At 40.1% G+C, this 21,906-nt stretch overlaps 2 protein-coding genes across 4 annotated transcripts in view; one reads left to right on the forward strand and one right to left on the reverse strand.

The window, feature by feature from the left end:
• LOC136853051 (gem-associated protein 8-like) lies at nucleotides 1-20,731 on the reverse strand. Of its 2 annotated transcripts, none has more exons than XM_067128279.1 (4): nucleotides 20,708-20,731; nucleotides 7,296-7,469; nucleotides 2,075-2,476; nucleotides 1-251 (listed from the first exon to the last, which is right to left on the reverse strand). In XM_067128279.1, the coding sequence occupies exons 2-4, from the start codon at nucleotides 7,467-7,469 to the stop codon at nucleotides 87-89; spliced, it is 741 nt and encodes a 246-aa protein (XP_066984380.1). In that variant the 5' UTR covers nucleotides 20,708-20,731; the 3' UTR covers nucleotides 1-86. The 2 variants fall into 2 exon arrangements, with proteins under 2 accessions (XP_066984380.1, XP_066984379.1); XM_067128278.1 differs by lacking the exon at nucleotides 20,708-20,731 and adding an exon at nucleotides 19,913-20,069.
• Nucleotides 19,518-21,906, forward strand: part of LOC136853047 (minichromosome maintenance domain-containing protein 2-like) — a 13,504-nt gene continuing 11,115 nt past the window's right edge. The window contains exons 1-2 of one of the 2 annotated variants that reach the window (XM_067128264.1): nucleotides 19,518-19,769; nucleotides 20,731-20,904. In XM_067128264.1, coding sequence (XP_066984365.1) covers nucleotides 19,616-19,769; nucleotides 20,731-20,904 — 328 coding nt within the window. In that variant the 5' untranslated portion in view covers nucleotides 19,518-19,615. Of the gene's footprint in view, nucleotides 19,770-20,372; nucleotides 20,496-20,730; nucleotides 20,905-21,906 lie in introns of those variants that run through there. The other variant, XM_067128265.1, reaches the window with a different exon arrangement.

The following is a 21,906-nucleotide window of genomic DNA, read 5'->3' on the forward strand; positions in this document are numbered from 1 at the left end:
TCTTAACATAAATTATTAAATGGTTGCTTAGTACATATATTTATAGGAATGACATAACAGGAAGCATACTGTACTACATAGACCTTTTAGAACATGACATGAATTGGTATGTTTGGCCAATATTGCGGTCGGTGAAGGGTAGAGATTCTATCAAAGGACAACTGGATAGCAGTTTCCATGGCATGAATTCTAGGTGAAGCAGAACCATACAGCTGTTGCATCTCTCTATTTCGAGTGACATCTGGGTGTTCCTGTAAAGTATGTAAATTTAACCCAATGACAACAGAGAAGCAGATATATCACCCACCTAAACTAATGAAAATGTAATGTTTTGAAATAACAAGACTAACAATAACCGGGTAAGGGGTTTAGTATTGCTGTATTTTTCATAGGTATGCAAACCACAGCCTTTTATCTAAGGTGTTCCTCAGCGTAAGCAAGAAACAGTTGTCAAACTTGTTACAGGGTGATTAATTGGAGGTGTGTGGATGAAGTCACCTGCTGCTCTGAGATGGCACTTCTCCCATCATCTGGTATTATGTTGGGTGGATAAAGTGGGATTATGATTAAAGGCTTTGGTGTATATAACTTTGAAAAATACAAATAACCTGAAAAATTTCTTTGTTCCTATGAAATACAAACCAGCACATGTAATACCTACTCTGTATATGGCAATAATATTCCCAGTCAGGATCATGAGCAGGGGAGCTGCGACACTTGTAACCTCCAATACAATGTGGCTTAGGGATGCAAAATAGATGACCTGAGTCAAAGAAATATGCCTGAACTCTGTCAAAAATGTAGCAAGAGTCAGAAGGCAGCTAGTATCTGGTCAATCATAAATTGATGGGCACAGGCAATAGGAGTCGCATCTCACAAGCCAAAGCCTTATAAGATATGGTACCTGATAGTGAAGTCTACCTGAACCATCCAGTAAGTACCTAAACTGACAGTAACTTACAGAGGAAGGTTAAAGCTTGGGGAGAGAGGCAGTCGCTCAACCACCAACAGTCCCAAGGAGGTGTCCAAGGGTTTGCTGGCAACATCCCAGAGTAGTGAGGTGCAAGTAGTCTGCGCCACTGGAAACCTGCCCTTGTTACCTGTAAAATCTCCAAATAATTTGGGGGGAAAGTACCTTCCTTTGTGAGATCTTGCCTGGACTAGATACTTGTCCTCACAGAAACATATCGCACATCTGCTTAATCACTTCGTGAAGCCAGAAAGAATAGGATTTTCTCGGACATCACCACCTCCCAAAAGAGACTTGCACATCAGTATTCCCTGGTAAGGGCCCTGGGGACCAACTGGACTTGGTGGTACCAATCCTTGAGATAGAGTTGTCGAGTTGAATCATAACCACTTAATCACACTAGCCCTCTTGTCAGCACAGATTGTGCACATACACTGAGAGTTCCAAACGAATCCTGAAGGTCACAGTCACATGACTCCACATTCGAACTGTCACAGTACCTAGCAGTACTGCAATACAGAGACTGTTTGTGCTTAAACCCTCTGACTGCACAAACACAATCCAGGGATCATGTCTGCCCATTTAGATGGGCACAAAGGCTTCTCTGCATTCCTTGGCAGAACTCCAAACAGAGTCTGGGGCAGCCCTTTTGTTTGGAAAGAAACTGGTTCACAAGCTTGCTCAGAGAACCCAGTGCATATCAACCTACCATCAACAGATGCTCCACCAGCAGGTGAGTGGATGTGTCCCTAACTTTTGAAGAAGGCACTCACTCAGTCCAACAGAACTTGAGAAGGAATAAGATGAAGTAGATGATAGGCACTTGTGTTTCTTCACCTTATTCCACCCAAGTCTTGCTCTCCTCAGCTACAATAAAAGAATGTTAAGGCACTGAGATGGCCTGTGCTCAATACTGCAGGTTTACCTCTAGAACCAGGATGATCACTACAGGAGGCCAAACATCATCAGAGTGGTTTTGTTAAAGTACTTCTAAAGTATGAGACAGTTATATACAGAACATTTTATAGGTAGACTCGTATATGGTTCATGACAAAAGAAAGAAAGGGAATTTTATAACAGGTTTTAAGCTTCTGTAAATCTTACCTGTGCTATAGCATCCTGCATAGACACTGGGGTTAGGAACATTCCCGCCCCTAGATTTTTTATAGATGCCTTTTGGACTTTCCACTCCACCCGATGTTTCTGGCTTTTCTCTAAGAACTTCAACATGTCTTCACTGACATCAATATCTTCCCCCTCATCTTCTGTGTCATTGATTTTCATTCCAGTTTTCATCTGCGAGTACAGACATTCTGTATCACTAACCCCATCTTGATTATTCTGCTGCTTAGCCAACTCTCTCATTCTGCGATTCCGCTTCTTTCTCTTTCTCTTCTTTTTGTTTCTCTTTGCCCGTGCAATTTCAGATGGTGTCCTACTTGGGCGAGGTGGAAAGTTTCCATTTTGTGTTTTTGATTCCACTGATGTGCCTTTCAATGCTGCTAGCTACAATGATGAAAACAAATTCTATTAAATATTCCACAAGAAATTACATGTAGACTACATAATCTAAATCATGAAATTAACAAATACAGTGTAAATTATATAGCAAACTCAATCCCAACCTTAAGGGAATAGGATGTAGGGCAGTTTTCAATAAGATTTTCTTAATAAAGAATGTTTTATGACTAAAATTTGGGAAGCATAAAAATATTTGAAATTACTAAATATAACTTTTTCAGGACACACTTCACTTGCATACAAAATATAATCACATCCTGACAAACTGGAGGTCAAAAGAACCATCAGGTAGTTTCTAAGTACTGTAGGTATATTTGTCTATATCTGTACATAACAGGAATCTTGAGTTTTCAAAAGCTCCTGCCCCACCTTTTGAGTAGACTAAGCAAGCAACAGACATTCTAACTTTCAAAATTCTTGATGAAAAAATATCTTAGTAGTGGATATTTTTCCCAGCTCAGCAGTCTGGTACATGCTTCACAGATTACTTATTACAGCCCAAGGAAAATTACAACCTGAAACAGGTTACTGAAGCACCCCTGCTCAGGCCATAACAAAGTTACTGAGAAATTTTTTAAATACTTGAAATGTTTGAGAAGTGAAATGTAATTTAAGAAAGAATAGTTTGCACTTTGAATTAACACAGGATCATCAAACACGGGCAGTAAATCTGGTTCCTTCCAAAATGAAAATATATTACAAGGTCCACAAAGTCTGATAACAGAAACTGTATAATCATGATAAAATGGAACTGATCATTAATGCACATCATCGTCCTCATCATTACTGATATAATGTCGGATTTTCCTCCGTGGGGTTATACGTGAGAGGAGAGTTCTACCCACTCTTCTGTCTTACACTTTCTGCTCGAATTTTTATCATGCCCAAGTCTTGATCTATATGCTTTCTCCATGGTTTTTTAAGGCCTTCCTAATGGTTTTCATCCTACTATAGTACTACACATTTTTCTGAATCATTGAACCTCTCCCCTTCTCATCTCGGAATGAAACTATGGTACTATGAAAGCAGCCAAAGGTAAAGCCGACAAAGTCACTGATGAAGCACTTCTGATCATTGTTCACCAGCCCATACTCCACAAAGCAGGGGTGCTCTGCAGAGAAAATTCTGATGCTCAGCAATACATCAAAACTCTTAAGAAATGTACTATAAAAAGAGCATAATACAAATGGTTCAATGCTTGTATTTAATCAATGAGAAATATTTTTTTGTACCAATGCCTCCTGACTTCTGAATTTCAATTTTCACTTTTTTACTACCTTTAATTACAACTTTACACTCCTTAATTACTTCCAGACAAGTATGTGCAAGGCTTGAAAGGTTAGGACTAAATGTAGCCAACTTCTATTTGGAAAACATGTAATGGCTTAGGACTGAATGTAGCCAACTTCTATTTGGAAAACATGTAAAGGCTAACTTATAAAACATAAGCTAAGACTATTTCAAAAAGTATTGACAGATTTATAAAAAACTAAGATCAATTACATAAATCCTAAGGCTAGTCAGAACTTGGATAGGTGACCTCCAGGGAACTCTAGATGCTGCTGGCATCTAGGAGATCAGTCCTTGGATAGGTGACCTCCAGGGAACTCTAGATGCTGCTGGCATCTAGGAGATGTCTTTCGAATCCATGATTCAAGCCTTGGGTTTACAACTTCCCGTCATTCTGCCTGATTCACTGGGTGATTAACAGTGTATGAGCATTCCGTTTCTAAGAACCCTAAAGGCTACCAAGTACCCAAAGGCCTTTTGCATTACCACTTAAGGACTTCACCTCCAAACTAGATGCCAACAACTTGTTATTCATTCCAGCTCGGCCAAGAAGTGGTGTCCAAGAGCTCCATTTCTTTTGACTTTATGTAATGATCAAACGGACGTACTCCACAGCTGATGTGGTGGACAACAATAAGTTCCAGACAAGGTTTCATAAGGTCAGGGGCATTGGTCTGCCCCTAGTATTCAGGAAGAACCTGTCGGACAGGTACTAAGGACAGGAATGCAGTCATGACAGACCACATTTGCCTCCTTTTTGCCTTCCAGACATTGCCCATAGATCCTTGAACTCTATTTTTCCTTGGGTTCTGTGGTGGCTGCTCAACTGTCATGTAGCTCACCTAGCTCTTGAAGAAAGGTGGCATCTCGAATAAGGCATCAGGCTGAAAAAGGGGGGGGGGGGTTAGGACTTGCCTCCTACCTTCTTTATACCCTTCTAAGGTACAATTAGCAAGCTGTCCCATGCTGAACAGGCGTGCATGCAGGTGTTCTAGTTGACTGAGTATCCTGTCTATAATCTAGTTCTTTTTGGATTAACAGATGCAACTCCTACCCTCCCTCTAGCAAGGAGAGAGAGAGAGACTGACAATGAACAGATCTTCAGCTTTACTGTCCCCGGCAATATGGGTTCAACCAAGCCTATCTTCGAATCAGTGACGTCACATTCCATTTATTCGAAAGGCCCATAAGTCTGGCAGTTGAACATCAAACAGTTCAAAAGATCAGAGGCATGAGTCTCCTTTTGCTCTTACATGACCAGGAAAGTGTCCCCAGGTGAGGCAAATTACCAGTCAGTTCAGAGATTTGCTCAGAATCGTCCCACCAAGAAGTAAGTCTCCCCAGCGTAAAGACCAAAGGTTTGTTACCCCTCATTCTGCTTCCTGGCCAAAGGTAAACAGTGAATGCGTACCCACTGGATGGCAGGGATTCCTCCCCTAGCATCGGTAGCCAACTACCAATATCCACCTTGTTTTTAGTTAAACGGCCAGCTCTAGCTCGCGCTGAAAGTAAATTCCCTATGTAAAGACCTCAGGTTTGTATGTTAAGAAAAATACATATTACTTAAAAATTTGTCATATTTCATTTATTATTGCGTATAGTAACTAAAGAAGGTGAATCTCATACCACAGCTGAAAATTTACCTAGATTTTTTGCAATCCACAATTGGCCATTTTAGAGGTATATAATCATTCGTTGGACGCATGATTCTTGTACTGAAGAAGTTTTATTAGGCAAGTCTTTGGCTATACACAAAAGAAATATTTAGGCAGGTTGGTTTTTATGAGACCATAGGATTTCACAGGAGTAATTTTGGTTCAAACATATAAACTAATGAAACTGTCACTAAGAAAGGAATAACATAAAATACTGTAGGTCACATTAAGAAGAAAACCTTGAAACTTAAAGTATCAATTGTTTTCTGCACTGGCATGCACTGGCCATGAAGCATATGTCCTTCATGATGATGTAACTAATCAATTAAAACTAAGCCTACTTATTTCAAGACTTGTTTATGTAACAATAATTGATGGAATCTAGTATGAGAGGCTGTCTTGCATAGTTAGTATTGTAAAATTGGACCTGACAAGACAGCAACCCATCCCAGTTCTCAAGTGGCAAAACCCTGAAGGGATAGGATCAGAAAAGACTAATCTATCATCAGGGACTGAAAGATTCCAAGTTGTGTAGGAACCCATGAACAAACAAGAACAAGTGCAATTCACATCCCTCTAAGTACCACAATTACTAAGAATGTCCATGCAATTTACCTACAGCTGGGAACTTGCCACCATGGACATAGACAAGAGACTCCATGACCAACTGAAAGCAGTTACTGGAGATCACCCACTGACGACACTAATTCAAGTAGAAAGGGGGATCTCTTGACATTTCAGAGAGAAGGCCTAGCAGGTCAGGAACCCATTCAGCATATAGCCTGCGAAGAGCCACTAGGGTTATTTGGTACAGGGATAACCAGCACTTGGTTGTCCATCCAATGCCTCAGGTAAGAGGGCAGAAAATCAGAGATGTCCAGGTTGTCCCAAGGGTGTTATCACTACCCCCAAAACATGAATAAGGGACAGAAGCTGATCTCAATCCCAAACATCATCTCTGAGGGAGTCTGGGTCAACTACTGTCAAAATACTGGACAGATAGATCTTGAGTGAATCCAAACTGGTACAGCATGAACAATCTGAAGCAAGTGTTTTCACTAGTAGAACATCCATCGCAGACACAATGGAGGTATCTCCAAAAGCCCAGATAGATGAATACTTAGAAGCACTCACACAGAATGTAGGGTTTCTACTGTCTGTCAACAGAGATGACAGACAAACTTGTTCACAGGAGAGAGATCACCAATTGATCCCTGGTAGCCTTCTGGTAAGAGGACTAGAGAAGTGCAACCTAAAGAAATTTCCCTGGACTCAATAATTTCACCAGCTTTTGAGCATAACAAATTGCTGATTTTAGGATAAACATAAGATACTGTACACAGCATAAAGAATAAAATCATCACACAGTACAGTATATGGAATACAGACATATCACTACCAAGGATACTTTCCCAACAACATACCTTTGTGATAAGTCAACTTTGTATATGGTGCTACAAGGCCCAAATTTGGAATTATGCTGCAAAAATGGCTGTTTTACGCAAATCTTTTAACTTTTCCGAATCAACTTAGCCTATTAAAAATTTATTGAGGATATTTCTCTACAATCAAAAGAAGCCTTCCAACCACACACATGTACATCCCAGAGATATTTGTACTTTCCCCAGACAGGTAACTTCTGAAAGCTATTCTAATTACATAGTGAATATAAAATTCTAGAGCAAACACACTTTCCTGAAAGGTAAAAAATTCTTTTTCCTCCAATGATAAAAGAAAAATGGTAACAATTTTTACAGCTTGTTTTTTATGGAAAGTGACAATTAATTTTATCTTCCTTACAACAGATTCAGAAGGATGTTTTCATGTAAAGCTAACAAAAGTTAGTAAAGAATCCTTACCATTCTCATCAAACTGGCTTTTTTGTGTGCAGCACGATATTTTGCCTTAACTATTGCATCCCGATGGGCAGTCATCATCATTGTGTTGTAATAGTACCAGAATCTGGCAAATTTACCACTAATGAACCATGGATCTGGTACCGTCTTGTCCTCTTTCGCACTGTCTTCCTCCATCTGTAAAACAATGAATTAAATATTAAAACTTTATGCATATAAGCAAAATAATCTGTTTTAAGTTATGTCAGCACATGAATTCTAGCAATGCAAGGCAATAACCTTTCACTATAAAATACATCCTGTGAAAAAAGTAAAATAAGATGGTGCAAATTTTGTGCACCATGCTGCTGTAAAGTACAAACTCATTAGTTTACATCTGCCCAATCCTGCAATCAGCAGCTATCTACAGACACAGCTAAAGTAGAACCTTCACCTAAAGAGCATCTCTCAGTGTGGTACTTCTGGTGGTAAAAGGGGGCACTTTTACAGTATGAAACACTGATGGGTCAGTTTTTAAAAATATGATATTTTATGATAAAATAAGGTTTTACTTATACTTACCTGGTAGTTACATATAGCTGTCGTCTCTGGACGCCGGCAGAATTTTAAATTTCAGGCTAGGCTAAAAACACCTAGGTGATCCCTCTACCAGCGCCCTCTATAGGTAACAAGGAACTATCCCAACAATGTTCTAGAACCCATTAAGTTTTAAGCCCACTAGACATGAGAGGGGAGGTGGCGGGTTTACACATCATGTAACTAAAAGGTAAGTATAAGTAAAATAAATTTTATCATAAAATATCATTTTTACTTATAGGACTTACCTGGTAGTTACATATAGCTGATTGGCACCTTTAGAGGGGGTGGGATCATGTCAGCCACATATATTGTTAGAAATCAAAAACATGAATTTTAGTTCCTTACCTTGAAGGATTGCTGACTCAGTGGTTACTGCCTCTGTAGTTCTGCTTTATCTCTTATCCCTCGATTGTATAGACAGGATATAAAGGATCCGGGTGTCAGATACAATCTGTTAGTACTGTGTGAGGACAACGCCGTGACGGACAAGACTTAGTATGCCCTTGCTCTGGGCGATAGAACCAAATTAACAATAAGGGATCACCTCCATCACCAAATTATAAAATTAAAAACTTTCAACCATAAAATTAAAAAGATTGTAGGTACTCCTAAACCAACAACATAGTACCACAAACGCACGCAAACCAAACTCAATTTCCAACTTCAAGGAGAAAATGTTAGTCGGATAGGGTTGCCCCTCTTTCTCCTCACCCACCACCGAGTCAGTAACTACTAAAAGGCCCTAAAAGTACTGCCATTGTCAAAATCTGTCTTCAATTCTGACAAGTAATGCGATGCGAAGATCGACTTACATCGCCAAAATGTAGAATTCACAATCTTTTGCACTGAGAGGTTGTGCCTGAAAGCCAAAGAAGTAGCTACAGCTCTTATCTCATGTGCTCTCACTTTCAGAGTTCCTAGTGTCTGAGTCCTGACAATTCACATGGGCTTTGAAATAACTTCTCTTAAGAAGAAAGCAAGAGCATTCTTAGAAAGTGGTCTTGACGGGTTTCTCACAGAACACCACAAGTTCTCCGAAGAGCCCTGATACCTTTTGTTCGTGAATATAGAACTTTAAGGCTCTCACCGGGCACAACAATCTCTCTTGTTCTCCTTCTCCCACAAGATCTGAAAGGCTCTTAATGCTGAAAGACCATGCCATGGTCTGACGCATCTTAGTTCTTCGCTAAGAACCTAAGAGAGGAAGAACAAACAGCTTTTCCTTGAGAGAAACCAATAGTTTTGTCCAATGCATGAACCTCACTCACCCTCCTGGCTGTTGCGAGTGTTACTAGAAAATAGTTTTCTTAGTCAAGTTTTCTCAGCGATGCATTTGCCAAACCTCGAATTGATCTGAACAAATCCATTTAAGGAATGATGTCCAAATTCCATGCTATTTGTTTAGGAACTTTCGTCTTCAGGTATTAAAGACTTAAGTAAATCTGTTAGATCCTGATTGAGGGGAGATGTCTAGACCTCTGTGCTTAAATACCAAGCAAGCATTGATCGATACCCCTTAATCGTGCTCAAAGACAACCTTTCTCCTTAAAAAGGATAGCAAGAACTTCGCTATTTGATTTAGAGAGGTTTTAGAAGACGAAACTCCATGTCTATTGCACCAGGTTCTAAACTGATTCCATCTAGCCTGGTATACTGCGTCTGAAGACTTTCTTCTGGTTAAGAATAGCGCTTTTGCAAATTTGAAAACCTCTCTTCCTGAGGAGTCGCTCGACAGTCTGCAGCGACAAGTATGAATTAGAGCGGACAAGTTCTGATGGAACCTCAGGAAGTGGGGTTGTCTGAGTAGATTTTCCTCACGGGAGGATCTCGGAAAATCTGCGAGGAGGAGGAGAAGATCTGGGAACCATTCCCTCGATGGCCAGAAGGGAACGATTAGAGTCATCTTGGTGTTCTTAACCTTGGTTCCTGAACTTTTCCAAGACCTTCCTGATAATTTTGAACGGTGGAAAGCGTAAAGATCTAAAGGCAATCCCAACTCATTGTCATTGCATCCACCCAAAGTGCCTTGTCGTCCGGATCTGGGGAGCAATATACTGGGAGGCGTTTTGTTCTGTCTGTTGCAAATAGGTCTACTAGCGGACAACCCCACAGATTCCACAATCGTTTGCAAACCTGCGGATGTAAGGTCCATTCCGTGGGCAAGACTTATTCTTCCTGCTTAAAAGATCCGCTGTTACATTCCTGATCGCCTTTATGAACCTGGTCAATAACGTGACCTCGCTTCTCTTTCACCATTCTAAAAGTTCCTTGGTCGTCTGATACAGGAGAAGGAACAGTGCCCTTGCCTCTTGATATAAGCAAGAGCTTACTGTTGTCCGACTGAACTAGAATAACCTTGCCTTTTACTTCTTGCTGAAATTGTATCAGGGCTAGATGTACCGCTTCAGCTCTTTCACATTTATATGCAGTTCTTTCTGCTCTTCCTGCCACAGGTCCGAACATTCCTTGTTGTCTAAAGTCGATCCCACCCTGATCCGAAGCGCCTGACAAGAGTGTGAGGTCTGGGTTCTTGATGAAAAGAGAAATTCCCTCCTGTAGCCTTTCCCTTGAATTCCACCAGAACAGCTCCTTCTTGATCTGATCTGAGATCTTGAAAGAAAGGAATCCGGATGGGGTTTTAGGTAACATTGGCTTTGTAGATAAAACTGCAGAGGCCTCATCTTGAGTCTCCCCAGTTTTACGAACTTCTCCATCGAGGCTAAGGTCCCCAGTAAGCTCATCCACTGGTTGGCTGAGCAAACCTCGCGATGTAGAAAGTCGTCTATCATGCTTAGACAAGACTCTACTCTCCGTATTGATGGAGAAGCCCGAAAAGTCAGAGAGTCCATTCTCACTCCCAAATAAACTATCTGCTGTGATGGTGACAGGGACGATTTCGGAACATTGACTAGTAGGCCTAGTTCCTTTACCAGAGATAATGTCTTCATTAGGTCCTCCACACATTTGGCTTTGGAGTGTGCTTTCAGAAGCCAGTCGTCCAGATACATTGACATCCTTATTCCTTGTAAGTGAAGATTGCAAGCCACCGTTGACAGAACTCTTGTAAACACTTGAGGTGCAGTTGACAGTCCGAAACAAAGAGCTCTGAACTGAAAACTTACAGTTGGAAAACAAACCTCAGGAACACCCCATGATTCCTGATGGATAGGAAACGTGGAAGTACGCATCCTGGAGGTCTATCGAGACCATCCAGTCGAATGGGTTGAAGAGATGCTAACACTGACTCTGTATATGTTTCCATGAAAATTTCGTCTTCTTTACGAAAACGTTCAATGCGCTCACGTCTAGAACCGCCTCCAACCATAACGCCTTTGAAACTAAAAAGAGACCGGTTGTAAAACCCGGAGAGCATGGGGTCGGCACTAACTCGATGGCTTGTTTCTTAGTAGTGCTTCTACTTCTTCTCGGGGCGCAAAACTCTGAGAGTCGTTGGAGTATGTTGACAAAACGACTGGAGCGTCCGATAAGGGGGCTTTTGTTGGAATGGGATGGAGTACCCTCTCGGATCACCTGTAAGGTCCAAGGATCTTGAGTGACCTTTTGCCAGGGCTTCCGAGAACGACTGAGTCTGGCACCTACTGCTATGTGGAGGACAGCACACTCATTTCTTTTGTTGAAAATTGGAAGGTCGAGTAGAAGATTTTCCTTTCTAAACCGAAACTTGGAAAAGGGCCGAGAAGCAGACTTGCCCTGAACGTCTTGGAAGTGTCCGAAAACACCGAAGTTTTGGTGGAAGTAGTTACCGGAGTAGTCTTCTTCGGCTTCTTTGCTGACTGAGCCAACAGGTCCTGTGTAGCTTTTTGTGTGAGAGCTTCAGCAGTCTCTCGAACTAATTCCTTCGGGAACAAGTGGTCCTTCGACAAAGGAGCAAAGAGGAGAGCAGACCTCTGGCTAATGGGGAAACACCCTTCGCCAAAAAAAGAGCACCAGAGTTATCGTTTCTTCAGAACTTTGTTGCAAAACCGAGTTAGCTCCAAGGCACAATCGCATACCCCCTTGTCTATGCAGTCGACTCCAAGTGAAATCCGTCGACTGCTGCATCCAAAGTCCAGTTAATTCTTTGACTTTAGAAGCCAGAGCCGCCACTGACCAATCATGAAACTGATGACCTCCCACAACAGCGAAAAAATATTTTTGAGAAGATGATCCAACTCTGACTGCGTGAAAAAGATCTTACGCTGATTGAAGAGCTGTCCCTGACTTGAATCCACTAGACTGAGAAGTCTCCTTGAGCGGAGGCAGACACACCCAAAGAAAAACGTTCTCCAGTCTCGTACCACATGCGGCTGCGATGAGCCAATCTGGAGGGTGGAAGACAAAACATACTCTTGCCTTGCTCTCTCTTGTCTGAGAGCCAGGAATTAATTTTCTTGATAGCCTTCTTGGCCGAAATCGCCAAAACTAGGCGTGTAAAAGGAGCTGGATCCGAGGCGTTATCCTCTTAAACTGCGATCTGGGAGAAGCCGGAGTCGAAGGCTTTTAAGAGTCCCCAAAGTTTTCCAAAAAACTTGAGTAACTCCTTATAACCCGAAGATTTCTCCTTGATTCCTGGAAAGTCCTCTTCTATTTCTACATCTTCTTGATTTCTTCGTCTACAGAAGACACAGGAGACAATTGGTGCACAGGAACAGTTTCCTGACGAAAAGTAGGTCTTTACGGAATCTAAAGTCTTACGACCATGCCGATGTGGCGCGAAGTTCCGTCAAGTGTGGGCGGCGCCAAAGCTTTTGGCGCTGCGCCAAGCTGAAGCGGCGCCGCCATGCTGAAGTGGCGCCGTCAACCGAACGTGGCGAATCCGAGCCAGAGAAGAATGCTGAAGCATCTGGTTGAGCCTCTTCATTGGTGCATGCGAAGTGGGAGGCTCTTGAGTCAAGACTTGTGGCGCATTCTTGTAGAAGTGTCTCCGCAACAGGTGCTAAAAAAAGCACGAGCGCCACAAAGAACTGAATAAGATCCCAATTTGTCCGTGACTTGAGCGACAAAACGGGGATCTTGTTGACCGGTAGTAGAGGAGGCACTATCTCGCGATGAGGCTGTACGAGATGTAGACGCTCCTGGAACGGAAACACGCTTATTACGGGCAATACACGCCGTGAGGTTCCTTCCGACGAGGGGCTGATCAACCAAGAGGAGGAGGGAAAAAGGTTCAGGATCCTCCCAGAAGAACAGCCCGCATGCGGATCCGTCAACGATCTTTTCTTCGGAATCGCTGCAGGAAGACCTTTGTGAGACCTCTTGAGAGGGGGCGAGAAGAATGCAAAGCCACTTCGAGGAAGAGTCAACGAATCATCACCACTAGAAGACACATCCCCAGCAGCGCCTTTTCTATGGCTTATGCGGAAGCATCCTGGGAATGCACAACAGGAATACTTGAGGGGTGACTGTCAGGAGCAAGCCCCACTCGCCTCCTTTCGGTTTTTCGACATGCCCTCTCCTGAACCAGGGGAGTCCGACAGAGGTCTAGACCTGGGAGAACGAGTGGGCCGAACAGACACCTCCTCCACTAACACTTCACTGGTTGAGGAGCCAATTTTTCAATGGCTTGGCCCATCGTCTGGATGGCTGAAAGCACAGCTGAAAATTTAGTGTCCATTTGGACTTTTAACTCTGAGAGGTGATAGGATTGGGATCAACAGGGTCGGACAAAGGAGAGTTAATAGGAGAGGGGTTAACAGATTGAATTACCTGCCCTACAGACTTAGCAGATGATGACATTCTGCTTAAGCTTTCTAACTCTGTCCTTTTCTAACTTCCAGATATTTTTCTAAGGCTGACCATTCATCCGTTGTTAGATGCATACATTCCTCACATGTATTCTCTGAATTAAAATTTTACCCCTACATGAAGAGCAAACTGAATGGGGTCGATTACCAGCCTTAGGCAACGAGTCCTACAGCCTAAAGCACAATATCTATACTGGGAACCAGAATCAGACATGTTGTACAAAGAATTAATTCCGACCACTTTGCAAAGCGCTAGCTAGCAAAACCACAAAGAAATATTAAGTATAAATTGCAGACAAAAAATTCAACCACAAAACGAGACCGTGCAGCCGGTCTCTCGGCAGAAAACTTAATGGGTTCTAGAACATTGTTGGGATAGTTCCTTGTTACCTATAGAGGGCGCTGGTAGAGGATCACCTAGGTGTTTTTAGCGAAAGAGCGAAATTTAAAATTCTGTCCGTCAGAGACGACAGCTATATGTAACTACCAGGTAAGTCCTATAAGTAAAAATTATTTTCTCAGCAGTATTTATCACAACCCCATGACTTTATGTTTCCTTAGTAGCTTTTCAGGTGGGAAAGTCTTCAGGAAGTAAGAGAACTGAAACCATGGCAAGTGGAAGTAAGTGACCATCTAAGTAAATAGAAGAGATGTCATAATATGTTTTCTTTACAAAGCTGTTAATATGAAACTATGTCTTAAAGATCTAATTATGAAGCCAAGGAGCTCATACAATTTAACAGCTTAAACATCCATTTGAATAACATCAACATGCCTAATTCAAGACAGAATCATGATTTGCTAAAGTCCTGATTGCCGATGTGATGTCTTTTCTAAATAGGAAGTAAGAGCTGTAAGAAGAGCATTTTCCTATTGGCATTGACAGAATGCTAAAATTAATTACCCTATGTATAACCAACAATGTTTTTCATACTAAGGTTCAGAAGTGAATGAATGAGACTGATGTGTCAACCCCACCCCTTCCATCCCACCCAACAGTTTGGCCAGTCACAATCATGAGGGGCAAAGCACAGTGAAGTATTTAGTAATTTGCGAATTAAAAAATTATGATACTGTACCAATTGATTCTGAGACTCTTGACATGTGATAAAAGAAGTTATCACTTCATGTCAAAAGCCGGAGTGCAGAACTAATCTTTGTGACCTTAAATTTTGGAGTGCTTAACATCAAACAAGCCTTCCCAGGATACCTGTACCTACTAAAAGTAAACAACTTCAGTCTCAAATGGATATAAGATAGGGCCTTGAATATTCTGTTGATTAATCACTTGTTATGGAAGCACAAAGTCCACTTAATGTTTTTCTGAGTTTCAAGATGAGAGAAAGGCCATAAAACGTGTCAGACTTTTCAAAGGAGTTTGATCCAACTGGCAATGAGTCTATGAACCAGAGACATACTGTATGTGGAAAGGCAACTTCAATGACCCCAACTAGGCCTCTTCCTTACTCAACACAACCACAGCTCCACTTTAACCCACAAGGTTGCTAAAATGGACGCTTTATATGCTGCGTAAGGATGACGTTGATATTATCGACGCTTTATTTTCAAATATTGCAGTAAATTTAGTCATTCCCCTTAGCTCTGTTTGAGTGACGTCAACAGCCTCGCCAACCATTCAGCTCACTACTTAACATAAAAGATGACAGATTTCTCTTAATCATAAAGATTTTTATAAATCTTTGTTTATTTTGTGAATTTTGGAGATAATGGCTTTTGATGATGCTGCTGCTTATTCATTTTCATAAAATAGTGATATCGAGAAAGATAATTACAATGACAGTGATGACAGTAATATTGGTTTTAAATTTAGTGTGCAGAGGATAGTTAACATACACACATATACATCCAATCAACCAATTAATAACTGTTGTATATTTTTTGTACTTTTATAGGTGTTTCTTGAATAGCTAAGGAGTAAGATTGTCAAGAAAAAATTTGAAATTGTCTCAGAAAATACTGCACGAGGCATTCCAAAATTAAAAAGTGGCTTTTGAAAAAATGTTTTCTTTCCAAAAAATATTCTTTTTAAATATAAGTTTTTAAAAGTATCTTATATTTTATTTTTGATTATTAATCTGCGACACAAGGCAATTACAACTATGCATAACATTAAGTGATAAGTTAAAAAATGAGCAAGAAAATATTGGTTCCATTACTGAAGTTGCAAATGCATAATACTACTGTCGTCCTTAAGTGTCATCCCCCTAGCATCTCTTGGGTTAAACAAGAGACAATCATTCCTGCTCTTAAATATGTGCTCTGTGACAGATTTATGCCACTGAGGAGCAGACATTCCTTCACTTCAGAGAATAGCCAATATATGCTACTTCATCAGTAGATAATGGACAGAGGTCATTCTTATCTACAGCTTCGACAACATACCATTTGAGCCTCCGTATTGTAATGGTTAAAGACAAGTTGGCTTGGTTCTGGGTTAGCAATGTCTGCTCTGGTTGAGTCTTCAGTAATTCTAGGCCGTAGTTCCACAGTGAGCTAGACTATGGCAACTGACGTTTTCCTATGTTATTTTACTTGCTTTACAAGAATTTAATGTAATATTTTGTTGGTCAGCTGTAACTAAACTGTAATTGACCTTTGAAGACTACACGACCGCTAGATCTAAGCCAGCATTCCACGGCGAGCCCCCCAACCCCCTCCATACCTAATACGGCAAAATTGTAACCAGTATACACCCCTAGGGTGCGTTAGGTTGGTATTTTTAGGGATGTTTACTGGTTACAATTTTGCCATATTAGCTATGGAGGGGGTGGGGGGCTCACCATGGAATGCCGGCTTAGATCTACCACGTCGTGTAGTCTTCAAAGGTCAATTAACATTTAGTTACAGCCGGCCAACAAAATATTAGGTAATTCTAACCCAGCTGTCCGCGGTGAGCTAGCCTATGGCAACTGACATTTTCCTATGTTATTTCACCTGCTGAACAAGAATTTAAAATATTTTGTCGGTCGGCTGTAACTAAAATGTAATTGACCCTTGAAAACTGCACATCTGTACCTGTGGGTCGCACACAGTTCAAGGGTAAATTACAGTTTAGCAGCAGCCGACCGGCAATATATTACCTTAAACTCTTGTAAACCAAGTAAAATAACATAGAAAAACGTCAATTGCCATAGTCTAGCTCCACTGCACACTATTCGAAGCTTCCATAAACAGGAAACAAAACATTACCATTTCCGCTTTCAACTTGGGTGGCCTCTAACGGCACTGCACGCCTTATCTGCATTTTTAAAGATTCCTGGCAAGCTCGTATGTTCTGGCAAGAGGTAATTACTTTAAATTCTTGTTCAGCAAGTAACAATAACCCAGGAAAATGTCAACTGCCAGTCTCTCGCAGCTATCGCTAAGTGCAGAAAACCAGCAGCTGCTGATTGGTGAACCGAAAGCTCGCGCATGCATGTTAAGGCTTAGAATCAGTAGTACTAGGAATGAATGAAAAGTTCCTTTGGAGTGGCTCCCACTATACATTTATTCGCCCTTCTTTTTACGCTTGTTTTTCGTGTTCCAAATCACATATATAACAGGAAATACAACAATAAGGTACCGAAGCCTTTTACCAAGTTATTTACCCCACCAAAAAACCCAAACTCCCAACGGGTCTCCCTTACTGTTAGCTATTCTCAAAAGGGTTTTACCACACCAGTTCTAAGATAATTTATAGCCTACTTACAGCCGAACAACAAAATATTACTTTAAATTCTTGTTCAGCCGGTAAAGTTCTATACAAAAACGTCGACTGCCATAGCCTAGCTCACCGCGGACAGCCGGCTTAGATCTACCGGCTCTGATTCCAAAACACAAGGTCTATAGATTAAAGAGGTCTTCTCAACCCCGACCCAAAAATATGACCGTTCTGCGCAGGTACAGATCGTGGCGTAGGCCGGACCTATACGTGCGGCCTTGACCATTTCCACCCAAACATACCAAAAGTACAGTGCGCGATGATCAGAGGACTTACGACTTCCTGGAAACAAATTATTTATTATAATTTCGACACTAACATGAAAAAAGATCTCCTTTTAAATTGATTATTCAGGTTGAGAAAGCTGGGTTTCCTGTAGTAGCCATGGTTAGTGACTTAGGAACAACAAATGTTAGTTTATGGAATTCCTTAGGCACTGATATAGATAATTCTGCATTTGTTAACCCAGTAGATGATAACAGAGAAGTACATGTGTTTGCTGATGCACCGCACCTCATAAAACTCATAAGGAATAATTTCCTTGATCATGGATTTGTATTGTTGGGAGATAGGTTTGCTCATTGTGGTTCAGTTAGGGAGTTAATTATGAAAAGCAAAAGTGATCTACGGACAGCACATAAGCTCTCTGAAAAGCACATCAATGTAATGGGCATGCAACGCATGAATGTTAAACTAGCGGTGCAATTACTGTCCGAAACAACATATAAATGTCTTCAGTACTTGGTAACAAAGGTTTGCTGGAAGATAAGGACTGGGAAACCACAAGTCAGTTTATTTGCCTTGTAGATACCTGGTTCGATTTATTTAACTCTCGAGTGCCTCGTGATAGAAACCATCAAGAAATGCCTATGGGATGAATCTGGACATACAAAATAAAACGTTGCATGATGTGATTCGGGTGTCTAAAGAAATGAAAGTGATGAAAAGCAATAGGCTCTACCCTTTCCAAAAGGCTTAATCTAATCATGCAATTCATTAATGAAGCTGCTGAGAATGGTCAAAGATATATTTCAAACATCATATATTCTGACTTACAGGCTAAATCAAGATGGTCTTGAACACTTTTTTGGCTGCATAAGGCAGATGGGTTCATGTCATCAACATGCATCACCCGTTGCATTTAAGCACCGAATCAGAGCCCACATTTTAGGCAAAGAGAGCAAACTGTTAGGATCAAACTGCAACGTTGAAAGTTGCAATAGTGATATGATGACATCAACCTCATTTTCCAGCTTTCCTGTTGAACAAAGCGCATCCTATGTAGATGAAGAAACTTCTATCCAAAAAGAGCTAAGCCTGCCGGCTATGTCGTTTTGTTTGCCAGTGGAATTTGGTAATGATTTGCAAAATGATGACAATGTAGAATTGGAAATTGAAAAAGAAGAATTAGAAATGCGATGGAAGATGGAGGCTTACAATACGTTGGTGGTTATATAGCTCGTAAGTTTCCTGAATATGAATTCCTTGGAAGTGCAGCGACGAAGGGAGATGGTTCGTGGATTGTGCCGTAAGTGCAAGAGATGGAACGCTGTTGCAACCATGCGAGGAATTTTGGTGCATTTAAAAACAATGGAAAAAATATTTCTCTGTTATCACGGGAAAAATATTTAAAACTTGCAAAAGGCGCCACAGATAAACTGACTGATTTAATTAGCGAGTGTTTTAAAAGCAATAACATCACATTACCAATCGAAGTTATTAAATTTTTGTTAGATGTCGTACATTCCTTAGAATTCGTGTTTTGAACAGAGTATTAGTTCATCAAGAAAAGCGCAAAATAAAATGCAAAAGCTCGCAACGTGATATAGAACATAATTGAAGCATATACTTTGTATATATCATTATTTATTTTGTAAATTTAAACTGTCTAATGCTCAACAAATTTCAGTTATTTACATCATCAAATATATGTTTGGTTGTTTTAATGTAATAAAGTTATGTATTTGTTATCTTACTTTTATTTTTCCTAAAGGAATAAAATATAAATCTCTAAAAAGATGAAAAAAACAAAGCAGAAAGAATAGTTCCTTTATTTTCTTATGGAAGTTCCACAGCTTACTCCAGGCACGGCATGGTCTGAGTGACGTCACCGCTCTGACCCACCACAACTCCCACCATCCGGCTACCTGCGCACTACGGTGGCCTGAGAAGACCTCTTTAATCTATAGACCTTGCCAAAACAAATGAGTAAGGAGAGCCATGCGGTGCAGTTTCCTTAGCTTGAAACTGATTCTGGTGTGTCAATAAACAGAGGTCAAATGATTGGTTCCAGTGTCTGCCTAGTGCCTAGGCTATACCAACATGAGCTACTGGAGTCACTGCAACATCGGCTACCTTCCCATCAAGAAAAGAGAAAACTTTCGAGTTTCGGGTCACGGAACACTAGCTGGAGCATTAGCGACCACTTGGCAGGTAGGACGCCTTTCCTAAGAGAAGCTACTGTAGCCTAGCCCTAAGTCTTGCTGGTCTATTCTTGTCCAGGCCTAAGCTACCTCTGACAAATTTACAAAAGGAACAAGTGACGTGATCTCCACAATTCCAACCGGCTTGCTTACCTTTGATGTCATGAGATGCTAAAATAAAGATACAGATACGTGTACTTCACGTATACATGGTATACTGCAATATCGGTCTCTACGAGCTTGCAGCAAGCAACGTTTTGTTTACCTAAGCACAACGTACATAAAGTCAAATTTTTAATGCAACAAATCAGGAAAATATGCATGAAGAAAAATAACTAACATTCACAAAAATTATGATTTTTCTCATCAAAAGTTCCTCATCTAATCTGTTATTTTGTATATGTTAAAAGATTAGTCATAACCCAACCGGGCATCTCATTTTGAGTCAAAATTATAAAATAGTGATTATTTATGAAATATTAAATATTTTGTGTTTTATTTATCAATTGTAAATCATAGATGATTTTTTTCATTTTTACTATAATCAGCTGAACTTTATTTTTTATATATCTTTCCAATTATCGGAGATTTACATAAAAAGTTTACGCTCGTTGTACTTCGGCGCCAAATATCAATTTCGTCGTCAGTGTAGACGGTTACCGATGGTTTGACATTTCTGAAGTACTGCGATATTCTGGAAATTTAGTGAATATTCAGGTTGATATAGAGTGATAAGGTATGTATGAACATCCGATGTTATAACATATTGAAATTTTGTCGAAATTTATTAAATTATTGTTTTTACTATATAGAGATTACTGTGTACCAAACACATCATCGTTGGAGAAGAGTAGCATTATAGCCTACTGAGAAAAAATTGTTCTTTATCATGTATATGAATCGTGAATCTTGTAAATAATGTAAAATTTACTTTCCCGATCTGCTCACCTTTAATTGACGCTTGAACACAGCTAAAATGAAAACAGACAAAGATCTACGTGATGCCGCTTTGCGATGGCTAGAGTACTCGGGTGCCCTCGGTCAGCTTCGTTCAGCAATGGTGGCTCGTGCGAAGCTGAATCCTCCGCCGAAAGTTCTAAAAGTGCCAGTTTACGTGAACATTGGAAAGCTCAATGAGATTGAAGGTAAGCCGGATTATCTCCTTTTCCTTCTGTCCTGAGAATGGTGTATTTTGTTTCGTTATAATTACTAGGTAAACTGTGTACTCAGAACATCGGCCTACAACATACATATGTTTTACAAGTACTTTCAACTCACAGAATGGGGCAGATCACTCTTGATTTATTCATAGCAGATATTGGTTTCAGTAATTCCTGAAATTTATACAAGGCATTAGAGATAACCCTTCTCTTTTATCCACCTGGGCCTAGTAACGGAATAAAGCTATAAGATCTCACAGCAGAACTTCTTGGTAATCAAGGCTTTGAGACTTGTTCAGTATATAATTCTTTACGGTCTACTCGGTACTGAAACTGTTCTTCGTTGTAAATCTTGCTCAATGAATTTTCAACTGTCCTAGAGGGGAGTCATATGACAAGGAAGCAAAAATTATTTTAAAATAGAATCTGCAAAAATTAATATGATGATATAATATAGGGTATTTATGAGGTCCATGTCCAATAACTTTGTCCATGAAAACAAACCAATCGTTTTTTCCATTTATAAATGGACTTTTTTTCAATAAGGAGGTTTACATTAATATCTTTAAGTATAGTAGCCAAAATATCAAGTGCATAACAAAACTATAGTATTGGCATTTGAATAATCTCATATATATATATATATATATATATATATATATATATATATATATATATATATATAAGAACTGATGACAGAGGATCATCTATGCAAATATAATATATATATATATATATATATATATATATATATATATATATATATATATATATATATATATATATATGCTGCATCTCAGGTGGAGGAGGTAAAGGCATGTATGTCTCTCACAAGATCAAGTTATTTTGCCAACGTTTCACATCACATGATGCATCCACAAGGCTGGAAAATTACAGACTATAAATACTTAAAACATCACTTATACAACGGGAAAAACTTCTTTAAAAAATTTTAAACATTTACAAATATAAAAATTAAAACAAGAA

The sequence above is a fragment of the Macrobrachium rosenbergii genome, chromosome 26, assembly GCF_040412425.1.
Source record: "Macrobrachium rosenbergii isolate ZJJX-2024 chromosome 26, ASM4041242v1, whole genome shotgun sequence".
In the NCBI taxonomy this organism is placed as follows: domain Eukaryota; kingdom Metazoa; phylum Arthropoda; class Malacostraca; order Decapoda; family Palaemonidae; genus Macrobrachium; species Macrobrachium rosenbergii.